This window comes from Pleurodeles waltl, chromosome 4_2 (assembly GCF_031143425.1).
Source record: "Pleurodeles waltl isolate 20211129_DDA chromosome 4_2, aPleWal1.hap1.20221129, whole genome shotgun sequence".
NCBI classification, from domain to species: domain Eukaryota; kingdom Metazoa; phylum Chordata; class Amphibia; order Caudata; family Salamandridae; genus Pleurodeles; species Pleurodeles waltl.
The window spans coordinates 443,339,265-443,353,119 of NC_090443.1; the positions used below are offsets into that span (position 1 = coordinate 443,339,265).

The 13,855-nt window shown below is 42.0% G+C and overlaps 1 protein-coding gene across 4 annotated transcripts in view; it reads left to right on the forward strand.

Moving 5' to 3' along the window:
* Positions 1–13,855, forward strand: part of MAP2K7 (mitogen-activated protein kinase kinase 7) — a 160,947-nt gene that overhangs the window by 38,609 nt on the left and 108,483 nt on the right. For all 4 annotated transcript variants that reach the window (XM_069231731.1, XM_069231733.1, XM_069231734.1 and 1 more), the window contains 4 exons: positions 880–1,024; positions 2,356–2,422; positions 11,542–11,655; positions 12,450–12,569. In XM_069231731.1, the coding sequence (XP_069087832.1) occupies positions 880–1,024; positions 2,356–2,422; positions 11,542–11,655; positions 12,450–12,569 (446 nt within the window). The remainder of the gene's footprint in view (positions 1–879; positions 1,025–2,355; positions 2,423–11,541; positions 11,656–12,449; positions 12,570–13,855) is intronic.

Here is a 13,855-nt window from a genome sequence, read left to right on the forward strand (position 1 = left end):
GGTAAATGGCAAAGCAAGAGTGCATCTCTGACTAGTTGCCTGTTATTTTAACAGGCTTGTGTACATCTCCAGCAACCTCACGAAGAATTGGGAGGGGGCATATAAACTAAATTCTATTAGTGGTTTATGGTACAAAAAGCAGCGCAGGCACACAGAGCGTGGAGCATTGTCAGGATGGTCATAATGTGCAAAATAAATTAGGTTTGTTTCACTGAAAACCTTTTATTAGTCAAATAGGTAAAACGTGTATGTTGGCTACTCTGGGAATGGAAGTCCTGCGTTTATTTATTAGTAGATCTGACTCCGTGCATGGCCCCCACTAGGTGCACAGGCGCGTGATTGTCCGTCTTCCCCAAGAATGACCCATCCCGTTAGAGAGCGTTTTAAGTCTCAGGCCCCTTTTTGGCATGACTCACCTTGGGATGTCTTTTGATTAAGATTCTGTTCACATGCAGACAGTGCGAAAATTTAATTAAATACTTAGGGCGATTTCCTATATGAATGACTATTACTAGACATAAGTGCATTCCAGTAAACATGGTGATAAATTCAGTCCGTTAAGTTACGGAATCAATTTCATTGGCAAGGTTGGGTAGAGGACATCTCTTTTGGGCTCTAAACCATTGGCCTATTACACAGAGCCCTTTATGGGAACCATTGTCTCCATAATTTAAATTTTTTGTTTTTTGGTAATTGGGCACAGCTATGTGCGCCATAAGATGCGGTTCTGCTCATAATGTACAGTATTAAGTTCTCTTGAATCATCAGAAGCAGGCAATTTAAGATAACGGAGTTGTAAATTATCTGCATAGGTTTGAGCTTGTGACTTCCTTAGTGAACGTCTTGAGATGTTGACATTTCTTTTATTTCTTGCCACAGCATTGCAGCTTACTCTAGCAAATGATAACAGTAGCCACTCGTCCTCCTCTGAGAACTCCCCTCCTCACCACAACCACCCACCTCGACCACGTCACATTTTGACTCTCCCACCGCATCACCATCAAATGCAGAGGAGCATGGAGAGGTAAGGCCACATTTTACGCTTGGATATTTCACGTTTATCGAACTGTGCCTAATGTTAAAATAGGTCCTTTCTGGCGCCCAGGTTGTGACCTAACTTTGGAATATTCACCCTAAGACTTTCAGGAATTTACCCGTTGGAGTACATCAAAATCTGTCCAAGTAGTGAACTCTCCTAAGTAGGGTTTGTTATATCTCTTCTGGAGGCAGAGCAAAATGCCCTAATATAGCCCCAGGCTTTCACCTGTGCCTTGCCTTACACATGTCGTACTTGAATGTACTATGCATTTAGTAGTCCAATGCCCAGAGACTGGCAAGAGCAAATTAATCTTGACTCAATCCCAGCACTTTAGATTTCCTTCCTTTTCATATTTGGTTGGAACAGTGTTCTCTGTGGGCCTGTCCCAGCTCTTGTGTCCTCTTGAATCATTTCACCTTGCAGGATGTAAAGAGGTGGATGTTGTTTTGCAGTTGAGGGTGCTATTTAACAGCATGTAATGCTGTCACTTCTGTATAGAGAGTTTATTAATGCTTTCTGTTGCAAGACCGTGAATCCTAGGAATAGAATCTTTGACAGGTCAGATTTGGTCCCTGATGAAGGTATAGAGCTTTGAGGGGTTTCGTGCATTCGAGGCTGATATGGACTTAAGCTTGAGAAAACAGTGAGCACCGAACTATGAGAGTCCCTGGTAAAAAGGAAAAAAACAAAAAACCTTGTATTAATTTGTCTGCTCGTAGAATAGACGTGGTGGACAGTTGTCCCCATCTGCATTGGGTGGACCACATCCTTTTTTCCGAAGATCTATAGTACTCTGCAGGAGCAACAACATTCACAAAGTTTTTGATCGCCTCTTTTGTGTGCTTTGGGGCCGGGTGGGGTGTAGGGGTCAGTGTAATTTCTATGAGAGACCATTGAGCATGAAAATAATGAGGTAGGAATACAAAGCAGAGGCTTGATGGAGCCATGCAGGGAGGCACTTTATGCCAGATGCTCCTTGGCAGCCTGCCTGTTCACTTTTGTGGCTTGGTTTGCCTAAGTCATAGGAAACGAGTGGGATTGAGAGCTTCATGCTGCAGCAAGCAGCCTTAAAAAGTGAGGTGGCTTACGAAGTACGTGTTGCCTTATTCTTTAACTATCGTAAATATAGATATATGAACAAGTGGAAATACAAACATAACAATTAATCATGAACAATATTAATAACTGGATCTGTAAACCGGCTTCCTTTTCTATTTCATGATATTGTACACAATTACTTTATTCTTGGCCAGGCCTAATAATTTTTAATGGAGAAAGTGTATCTTCCAGTTGGTGTCCCTTCTCTTTCCTTTCAGTATGGAGATTGACCAGAAACTTGCAGAAATAATGAAACAGACTGGGTACCTGACCATTGGAGGCCAGGTAATAATGTTTTTTTTTTCCTCTACTCCTTCCTTCCTGTTGAGCATGTGTGCAGCTTACTGATGTCCCTTTGTTCTCATTGCTTCGTTTTGGCACGTTTATACACCACCACCCATTACTCACTACTCTTCACCTGCTCAGTTACCTAAGAATGTTTAGTTCCATAAAGGCCCCTGTCCCCTTTAAACTAAGAGTGATTAAGATAAGTCCAGGAATGCTGAATACATGCCAGCTTTTCGGGTGTCCTCTTAAAATAAATAAATTAATCCAACCTTAACTTGCGTTGTCGGGGAGTATCCTGCAAGTAATGCAAAGATTAGTCTCGCCTTGACCAACTTTCGACACCTTTGACTTGAGCATATCCCTTTGTTACACAACTTCCCTCATCGTGGGATCTTTATTAATACACATAAGCATTAGAATATGACCGTTCTTTTTCCATAGCTTTGTTTTCCTGAATGTCATGCTGCAGATGAGTATTGAAGTTATCAGAAAAAAAGAATACACAGGGGGATGGGAAGGGGAAGTGCTTACAGTTGAATCTGGGTTTTGTGAGCAAGTGTTCCAAAACTCTCCAAGCCGTCTGCTTCTCTGGCTGTTACAGGGATACAGCAGAGTAAAAGGGCTGAAAGAGGAGGTAGGAAATAAATGTGACTGACCTCTGACTTCTGTTGGACACATTTCCTTACACCAGAGGTCATCGTAGGATTGGTACTCCCGCTGTGGCCACTCTTCTGACTAGATGTTAAGGAAACAAAGCAGATCTCAAACTTACTGGCATTCTCGGGGGCTGTTCCGAAGGGTTCCTTAGTAGCAGGCTTAAAACATTGTCAAAGAAGCGACCATCCTATTTCGGCTAAGCCTAAAATTGAGCGCACCTAGCCTGTGTTGAGGAGAACATCTTCCTTCTCCGCCAGTACTGCCCTGTTTTTGAACCAATTAGAAATCTGATCTCCAGTATTGTGATGTAGACAGTTACTTTTTTTGTCAGGAAACCATCAGACAGAAACCTTCTCACGAATGCTACACACCTGGCTTTCTTCTGAAAAGGAGAAGAGTCCGTGTGAATGAGGTTTTGATATATAAATCGTTGTTCCCTAATCTTTTCTCCCTTGCTGAGACCTTATTGCACACACCAGATGTTACAGACTAAAAATGATTAATGAAAAGATCAGTTTGTTTGCTCACATCTGTAGTGAGGTAGTAGTTGCGTATATCACAGGGATATTCTCTTTTAAAATATGTTTTAAATGTTAACAGGGAAATAACATTTTGTGGAATCACTGAAAGAGTATGATACTAGATTGAAAATCATTGTAAAAAATTATATTAACAGCTTGACCAATAAAGATACCTTTTTAAGTAAAACAAGCTAATTGTCACACAAACGTTTAAGATCATAATTTCACAGACGATATGCGAGTGATAAAGGCACTGTTGAAAGTATTGTGGGCTTTTAACCACACGCATCACTTTCATTAGTTCCTAGGCTTGCCTTCAAAACAATCACTTGATGTAATTGGTAAATGCTTTACGTTTGTCCTGCCTTGAGGCCTTTTTTTGTCCCGCCTTGCAGGCTGCACCTGTTACATGGATTATAGCACGACTGACGATATACTTCAGCATTGGCAAACTATTTTTTTTCGTTTCTCTCCCCTTCATTCTGTATGGCGTTCACAGTGTGAACAGGCACAACAGCGTGAACTTGAACGGTGGCATTAGAGCGCTGGTCACATTGTTCACTGTTACCTAATCAGTCATTTCTTGTGGCTCTCCCCTTAAAACACTTGAAATTGGTAAATGCTTTACATAAAACAGAAATACTCAAAGCGAAAGTGTCTCCCATCACAGCGGGGATGCTGAAACTGCAATATTCACTACACTCTGGAAACTTCCCCCCCCCCCCCTTCCCCATCCTTATTACACTATGACTGTTTGAATACGCTTGATATGTTTGAGTGACCCTTCTAGTTTATTTCTCCTCTGTGGCTGTCTTGTGTCTTTTATTGGGTAATTGTGTTAGCCAGCCAGCATCTTTGATGGTATTCTATTGGAATTAGCATGGCAGATTTAAATAAGGATGTTAAATGGCAACATTTTCATTTTTTGCTGAAGATAGAGGAAGGAGGTAAATGGAAGTGCTTTAGTTATATGCAGGGCCACTGGAATTATATTGCAGGAAGAGAGGAATTATGAGGCAGGGTTGACCAATTTGTGTAGCAAGAAAAGTCCAATTACGAATTTACAGTGCCAATAGCTCTAACTCAAGCAAATGCTAGACCTATTGCATTGCAAATGCTTGTTCATTTAAGGTGCATTTTTTTAAAGATTATATTGTGGTATCACAGGTCAAATTATACACCTTCGTAGCTCATTATAAATTATACAAGTTGATAGATAAATTGACCTCATACGCAAAATGTGTGCAACAGCTTGGGGCTTTATTATTGGAAGCCCTCTAGATGTTAAAAGGACATGTTGACCTTCCCCGAAGCGGTGTAAAAGATTGGCAAAAATACACCAAAATGCTTTTTTTGTGTACTGCGCCTTTTTCCTGTTGATTAGTCAAACCTCTGAATAGTCTGAGGCCAGTTAAATGGTTTTATGTAGCACAGCATACTATAAGAATGCCAACAGATCTCTAAAAAGCAACCTAAAGCACAGTCTACTAGAACTAAAGTATTGGTTGCTGCTCTTTTTAGAAGTGGCTCTGTCAATTAATTGTATAGGATAGTCACATGGAGATTGGTCCATACTTTTTCAGAAACTACTGTATGGTTACGGCATACGTTTTACCACTTTATTCTTGTACTTTCCCAATATTATTGAACATTCTACAAAGGAGAAAGAAATGTTACTGACCTGTAATCTTAGCTATTTGATCTGTGAGTCTTCATAAAATTGATAAATAATTCATCCGCACCTCTCTTGAATCTGAAGAACGGGTGGGAAGTAGATGTTTAGCTCTGACCAAGACCTTACCTAGTACATCTCGTGGCTCTGGAGCAGGAAAGTTTAATTGTGGAACTATAGTTGCCGACTTTTTCTTTGAGACTGTTGGCTGACACTTGTTTAAAAATAGAATTAAGAGCAGCTTTCCCCAGGGGCCCTCTGCACACGCTACATCACTTACCAAACTATTGCTCGTTCACTGTATGCCTCCTCTTAACTATAGCCCAGTGATAGAAATTTGAAGAACCCTGTTCCCCCTGCATTCTTCTCCCTTTAGCAGACACAAGATCAGTTGAAGAAGAAATGCTGCCTGTAGTAGATCTGTGCTTTTTCAAATTTGGACCTAGCTCTTATTAAGTTAAATACATCAACCACTTGGAAATGGGGGAAGTTATTCATTTTCCGTATAACACAAGACTATCCCAATAACCAACAAAGCTACACCGATAATCAGTAACCACTGCATTAACCACTAACTTTGGGCCACGGTGTGGAGTGCTACCTGCCTTAAAGCACTTAAATGCCTCATCGTGGTAGTGAACGCTATATAAATGTAATTGGAAATTCAATACAATGTGTGGTGCAAGGGCAACCTGCATACTTGTGTATGGTGTCTGCCCTTCTTCGGGTGTGGCTGCACATATGCACTGCTGTGAGAAACGCAAAAGACTGCACAGGTCGGAGCACAGTCCTGACCATTACCCCCAGAATGTATAATTTTGAAATACTCTAAATGTGATTTAATCATGATTGTTTGATAAACCATAGCATATACAGTGGAGTTTTCTAATGCTCCAGTAATATAATTAAATTGACTGCTGTATGCCGAAGGATCACCAGTCCGATCAGGAGCCATGCATAAATGGAAAACCTGTTGAACCCACTCTTAGCAGTGGCAAAAGCCTTGAAAAATAAAGTTAGTCTTAATTCTTGTTTTTGAAAGTTCATTGTGCAGATATAATTTTGTAGTGTCTTGAGTGAAAGATGAGTTCTAGAAACACAAAAATAAGAGAATAGGTCAGCAATTGTCCAATTTGAGCTACTACTAATGCCACCCAGCTCAAAATGCTGCAAAAACCAATACTTTTTTCTGAATGTTTGACATCCTCATTGCTTTTTTGCTGTTAAAGGAGATTCGGCATTAACAAAGCCCACCCCAGGGAGCATTTTGTGAATTGATAATACTAACAAAATTCTTTAAGGGAGTTTATGCTTTTGAGTCCTAACAAAAGCACCATCCTAAAATAAATTCTCTTTATTTATAACCTATCCAAAATAAATTGAGTAAGTCCATGCCAATGCGTTTATTTGGGTACAAGTCCAGTTAGATTGTGTGAAGTTATTTCTGATGCACTTCAGTTCTCCGTTAATAGGTTGCTGAATAAAGTCCATGTGCACTATCCATCAGGATGTAAAGTACAACCCCCACATCCACCTTGATTTAAGATGCAGCATCTCTCCTGTGTGCATCAGACACTTATAAATGTGGTGTTTGATTCTTTGTTGTCTTGGAACAAAGAAGAACGTCCATCTTCTCTTATTGTGTGCCTCTGTGCTCTCAAAGATCTCCTGTGCCTCTCTCACACACTGTTCCTACAGGAAGACCACAACAAGCCTTCTTCACAATGCTTTTTCTGTGAATAGTTGTGTTTTACTTCCCTTTTGGTGGGGTATGAACCATTTTTTTCATGTGTAAGATGCACTTATGGAAACTGTGTTGGAGGCATGTGTGGCTGTAGATACACATGCTTTGCATACCCCTGCCATCTAGGTTTGGGTCCGGATGTGTCCAGGTTGTTTTTCTTTGAAGAAGCCTTTTGAGTTACAAGGTAGTTTGACCCCTTCTTGGTGATACTGCTTATGGGCATCAACCCCATTGTTTGTTTTTTCTCCACTGTAAAGTTCGGACGTGTGTGCTAACACTCCAGTTCCAGACTGTTATGGTACCCTTTCGACTCAAGCTTTACCCTTGCCTTGTTATTTTTATGTGATGAGAAGTTATTACAAACCTCGTCGGGTCGGCATGCTTCGACCGCGGGCTGTTAGGGGTTTGCCCTTCGGGGCCATCTTTGCCAACCTTCCCCAGTTTCTCCAGAGAATTCCCTTGTGGTGGATGGAATAGACACCCTTCAGGTTCTGCCTTCGCTGTCACGCAAGGTATCACTGAATAGACTTACACCAAGTCTTTAACCTGTGTTTCTCCCCGGAACATGGGGAGGTGGATGGCGAGGCGTGTCGTCTTTACGTTACAAGAAGACTCTTCGAGACAGTGAGGCATGTCATCTTGAAATGCAGAGAAGTGTCAAAGACACTCCTGACATATTCAGCTATGAAGATGTCATTGAAGAAGAGGAGCAGCACCTGGAGGCATCTGCTGCAGAGGAAGGGGTGTTCTCCCTGGAGGCCAGTTTCAACTCTGATCTCAAAGTCGACCTTGAGATGCAAGAAGCAACACTGGCTCAACAATCTGTGAGTACGGCTCCCACCTCCGCCACCATCCTATGTTGAACATGTGAAAAAACACACTGCTCCCTCTGATCAAGAGGCCCTTGGCCCACTACTGCTATCTGGCCATGGTCAGCACAGAGTAAATATTTTGTCGACCCCACCCTCAGGCTTGGCACCAAAATACCACCCTAAGCCTTTGACATTGAGCACCTCGATGCCAAGCCGACTGTTGGTGCCAAGTTGACTGTCGACGTCCACCCCATCGACTCAGACTAGAACTTTAGGGCCAAGCCAAAAACATGGCTCAGACCTGAAAATTTCATAGCCGGCCCGAAGGCTGACTCCGGCAAGGCACTTGACCCCATTCTCTACAAACTGCAGGAGAAATTGGGTACTTTCCAGAAACTCAGTCTCATACTTGATGTTTTGTTGCAGACTGCAACCACCACTCCTCTACCACCTGAGACAGTTGTCCTTCTAGGAGGCTCTGGGTGCTCCAACTCCACCGAAACAAATGAAGAATTCGGGTAAAGCAACCAGTCCTTTATCTCTTACACCACCCTCATCTCACCACCACTACCACTTTCTTCACCTCCACAACTTCCACCTCTTTCATTGTTTCCACCACATTCTCTTGGAGATCTTACATATTTCACCTCAGGGATTCCCCCTCCCACCCCCTCGCTTCAAGTCTTATACAGATGGCAATGGGGCAGGCCATGACACCACCACACACTGAGCCTTGGGACGCTTATGATGTTGCTATACTTCCTTATACCCAGAAAGAATAGTTATCTGCGGCTAATCCTAGATTTAAGGCCACTTAACAAATACATCCTTTCAGAGCAATTTCACATGGTCACATTTCAAGATGTGATTCCACTCCTTCAGCAGGGCAACCTTTTGGTTACACTAGATCTAAAAATGCATATTTTCACATACCAGTACACCCAGCTCATTAGTTTAAAGTCCTTCCATTCAGCATGACTACTGCTCCTTGGGTATTCACCAAATGTCTGGCAGTGGTGGCAGACTGTCAACGCAAACAAAAAGATACACGTGTTTCCCTACCTGGATGATTGACACATCAAAGCCAGCACTCTCCAACAGTGTCAACTGTACAGTCAAATTTACAATAGACCTGCTTCACAGCTTGGGATTCACAATCAATGATCCCAAGTCCCACCTACAACATCTGCAGATATAACCATATCTAGGAGCCATTTGAAACACTCAAATAGGGGTAGCCTACCCCAGTTCTGCAAGAGTTGAGAATATTCAAACACCGTGACCTCAATTTCAACCAAATCAGCGGATAAAAGTGAGAACAGTAATGTGTCTCCTAGGGGTGATGGCCTCCTGGATTTTTACATTACCCCATGCCCAACTACACGTGCGTCTGTTACGGGAATGTGTTGCTCGACAGTGGTCTAAATCACAGGGACCTTTACATGATCTAGTGTTGATAGACCCCCAAATTGATAACTGACTGCAGTGGTGGAATACCAACAACATGTTGAAATTGGTGAACTTTTCTTGGCCCTGTTCCCCACCTAACTCTCACAACCGATATCTTAACTCACGGGATGGAATGCACATCTGAAGGACCTCACATTACAAGGTATATGGGACACCAAACACCAGGGTCTCCATATCAACTTACTTGAGCTTCAAGCTGTTCACCTAGCCTTGAAAGCCTTCCTTCTTCCCCTCATTCACAATTTTGTCCTAGTCTGGATGGAAAACATGACAGCCATATGCTATATACAGAAAGGGGGTGGGGTAAGGAGGACTCTACAACTATCACAGACCATTTGGAAATGGGCATTTTATCACAACATTCAACTGCTAACAGAATATTTCTGAGGCATGGACAACAACTTTGCAGACCTGCACAGCAGGATGCAGCAACAAGTCCACAAATGGGATCTGAACCCACAGGTCTGCCTCCCGTACTTCCAGAGATGGGGATTCTCTCAAATAGACCTTTTCCCAACCACAGAAGACCTTGCAAATGCCCAGACTTTGCTTCCAGATTCAATCATCCATTATCCAAGGGCAATGCACTATGATGAGTTGGTCAGCGATATTTGCTTACACTTTTCCTCCTCTCTCTGTCCTTCCATTTCTGGTTTTCGTCTCTCACAATGATCCTAGTAGCTTCCACCTGGGCTTCTCCTTCCTGGGTCACAACACTAATACTACACTCAGTAGTAGTCCCCTGCACAGCCACCACCACCCTTAATTTGCCACCAGAATGTATGAACAATCTTAAAGAAGCCCACATTCCTGCCACTAGAGCATGCTATGCGGCAAAATGGAAATTATTTGTCTGTTATTGCCGTCCAAAACACCCTATCAAAGCTAATGTACAAGACTTCATAGAGGGACTCGAGTTATTCCACTAGGGGTTCCACCTGCACACTCATGGAATCTTAATGTCGTTCTCCCATGACTAATAGGCCCTCCATTTGAACCCCTACACAATGCCCCCCTTGGGTTCTGTTCCTGGAAAGTAGCATTTTTAGTTGCTTCCAATTCCATTAGACATGTTAGTGAGCTCCAGACTTCAACCTTGGAAAAACCTTTCTTCCTACTGCACAGCCACAGGATGGTTATTTGCACCAACCCTAAATTTGTCCCTAAAGTGGTTTCTTATTTTCACCCCAATCAGTTTTTTCCCATAATCTGATTCTGTTCCGGAGAGAGCTCTTCATACTTAGATTTGTTCGACGTTGATAAAACTAAAACTTTTAGAAAAACTAAGCAACGTTTTGTTGCTTTTTCACCTCCACATAAAGGGAACCCTATACCCAAATCAGAGATAGCAAGATGGATAGTAAACTTCATTCAACCATGTTATGCTAAAGCCACTATAACTTTACCTACTTTTCCTAGAGCACTCTCTATAGGAAAAGGGGGGCATCCATGGCTTTTCTAGGGAACATTTCAATAGCTCACATATGTAAGGCAGCTACATTGTCCGCACCACACACCTTCACCAAACATTATTGTGTTAATGTTTTAGCGCGTCAGCAAGCCAACGTAGGTCAGGCAGTGTTATGTTCACCTTTTCAAACTACAACACTCGCAGGTTAGCCACTGCTTCTGAGGGGCACTGCTTTACAGTCTGTGCAAAGCATGTGTATCTACAGCCGCACATGCCTCGAACAGACTGTTACTTACCCTGTAGTGTAGTGCTGTAGATTCACATGCGCCTACCCTCCTCCCTGGACCCCTGTGGCCGTTTTGATTTCCCACTCTTTTCACATAGACATCTAATTTCTTACACATATTCTACACTCTATTCTAACCCGCCTGTTGGAAAAGAATCTAATAGTGGAGTCGATGCCCATTCGCAATATCCCCGAGAAGGAGCCAATTTACCTTTGGACTCAAAAGACTTCTCCCAAAAAAAAAAGAACCTGCACATATCTGGACCCAGTGGTAGATGGCAGGAGTATGCAGATCATGTGAGTCTGTGGCACTACATGCCACAAAGTGATGCTTACAGGGTAAGTGACATATGTTTTTATGCTTCAAGCATGGTAAAACTAGGAGCTGTGAAAGATTTAGGGTCACAGTTGCACACATTGCAGTCATCTAATCTTTTACAAACCTGTGCCATAGTTTGGTCCTTTTAATCTGACAGCTGTATTGACTGTTAACAAGATGTTATGTAAAATTTACTTTATACTGAACGTGCATATTTCCTGCAGCGGTATCAGGCGGAGATCAGCGACCTGGAAAATCTTGGTGAGATCGGTAGTGGGACTTGTGGGCAGGTCTGGAACATGCGCTTCAAGAAAACTGGTCACATCATAGCAGTAAAGGTGAGTGACTAGTCTGCATGATCTTGTTGTGGATATAGGTCTTAATTTGAGAAGCAGTACATTCTGTAAGAGAGGTAAGAACACCACCTGAAAAAGCTGAATTAGCTTGAGCTGCTGCAGTCTGAAAGACATGGCAAGTAATGTAGGCAGATAACAAAAGAGAGAGCAGGAAAAACAAAAGCTGAGGAGAGAGCGAGAGAGAGACCTTTGATTACAATGTTTCAGTGTGATTACCTGTTGCTAGAGTGCTCATGTTAGATATCTGCAACATCTCCATTGTTAAATTGATGTCCGTCGGAGTTCATAATTGTGGGGTCTACTCTCTGTGTTAGGAATGTTGCATATTCTCAGTGGATAAGTTGTGCATTCTTTGTCGAAGAGAATTTGTTCAGGAGTACTCGCAATAGCGTGCAGAAAAAACATTATTATACAGAGATAGGGCATCCAAAGTAAGGTTACAGGCACAGTAGAATCACAGTATGGCTTAGCAACATATTTATTTGCTTGTTTGTCAATATCCTCAGACTCATGTTACTGTTTTGTCTTTGTTTATACATTGGACTACTGGGAAATAATTATATTTATCTCGGGACTCCTGGTACTATTAGCACAGTTTCCTCAATTGTGCACTAAATAGTTTTTCCACGCTTGACTGCCTTGAGTTTAAGAGCATTGAACATTCTACAAATAACGAGTAATGTGTTCTTTCCCTTTCCTATTTTGGACTGCATATGTGCCACCTCTTGCTGTCCGTTTCCTCTTTAAGCCAAATGTTTGTTTCATGATTTGTGCAGCAAATGCGCCGCTCAGGAAATCGAGAGGAAAATAAGAGGATCTTGATGGACTTGGACGTGGTGCTGAAGAGCCATGACTGTCCATACATCGTGCAGTGCTACGGAACATTCATTACCAACGTAAGGAGAGCACCATAGCATTGGCTGTGGGACAGGTGACTTTGAGAGGTGTGGGAAATCACCCCCATCATAAGACAGTTCCTGTGGCATAGTGTGTGTGCGACTAGTGACTGGAAAGTTGATGTAAAGAAAGCCTTGAGACATTTCTTGACATGCTAGAGACTGTGATAAGAAGGACATGAGTGTTGTTTTTTTTTTTTTTTTTTTTTTTTTTATACAAATGCAAGGAGCGTTGATGCAACGCTATCAAGAGTAGCATAGCACTGACTGTGGGACTGGTGACTGGGTGACATGGGAACAATCAATAATGTAAACTGGCTGCTGAAGCACTACTAGGAGTGGCTAGGAATTGTGAGAAATAAGAGGACAGTGTTATGGAGCTCTGGAGTATAGTCTCTTAGACTAGTGACTGAAACTCATAAGGACATTCATCACTAACCCAAGGAGAGCACCGAAGCATTATCTGGGTAGGTAATGACTAATAACAAAAGAAGGACCCCGAAACATCATCTTTGGGCTAGTAACTGGGAATCTCTGTGAAGTACATAGCTTTTCATCACAATTGCAAGAAGACTGTTGAATCCTTATTTTGCAAGATACTGACTGGGAGTTGAAGGACCTTTTATCATTAATGCAAGGAAACCCAACGTTTGGAGGGCTACTGACTTTGAAAAGTAGGTATACTGTTTATTGCCCTTTTATCATGTTTCCTGTAGCATAATGTATGGGACTTGTGCCTAGAAGACATAGAGACCTTAAGGAATAATGTAAGGCACGTACCAAAGCATTGTCTGGGGGTAGAGAATAGTGACTTGGAGATGTGGGGACAGTTATCACTAACTTGAGGAGAGCCTGCAGCTCTGTATGGGGATTAGTGAATAAGAGACACAAGAAATTTCAGCTTTATAAGAAGACTGCCAAAATCTAGGGGCTATTGACTGGGAGTTGAGGAGACCATCCTTACTTAACGACATAAGGACAGTTCATCAAGCAGATTAATGACTGTGTTAAGTAGGAGTAGAGCCTATTCAGATTATCAGAGCATTGAGGGGAAAATGTGCCTCTACCTTATTTAGTTAGAGGAGTGAATAGAAACTGAAAATGAATTGAGCAGCATCTGTAGATGTTTCGGGAAGGGGAGGAAAGAACCTTGTCACATGTTGAGTGAGGAGAAAGTGAAATGGGAAGTGTGTGTGTGTGTGTGTGTGTGTGTATATATATATATATATATATATATATATATATGTGTGTATATATATGTATATATATATATGTTCGATGGCATG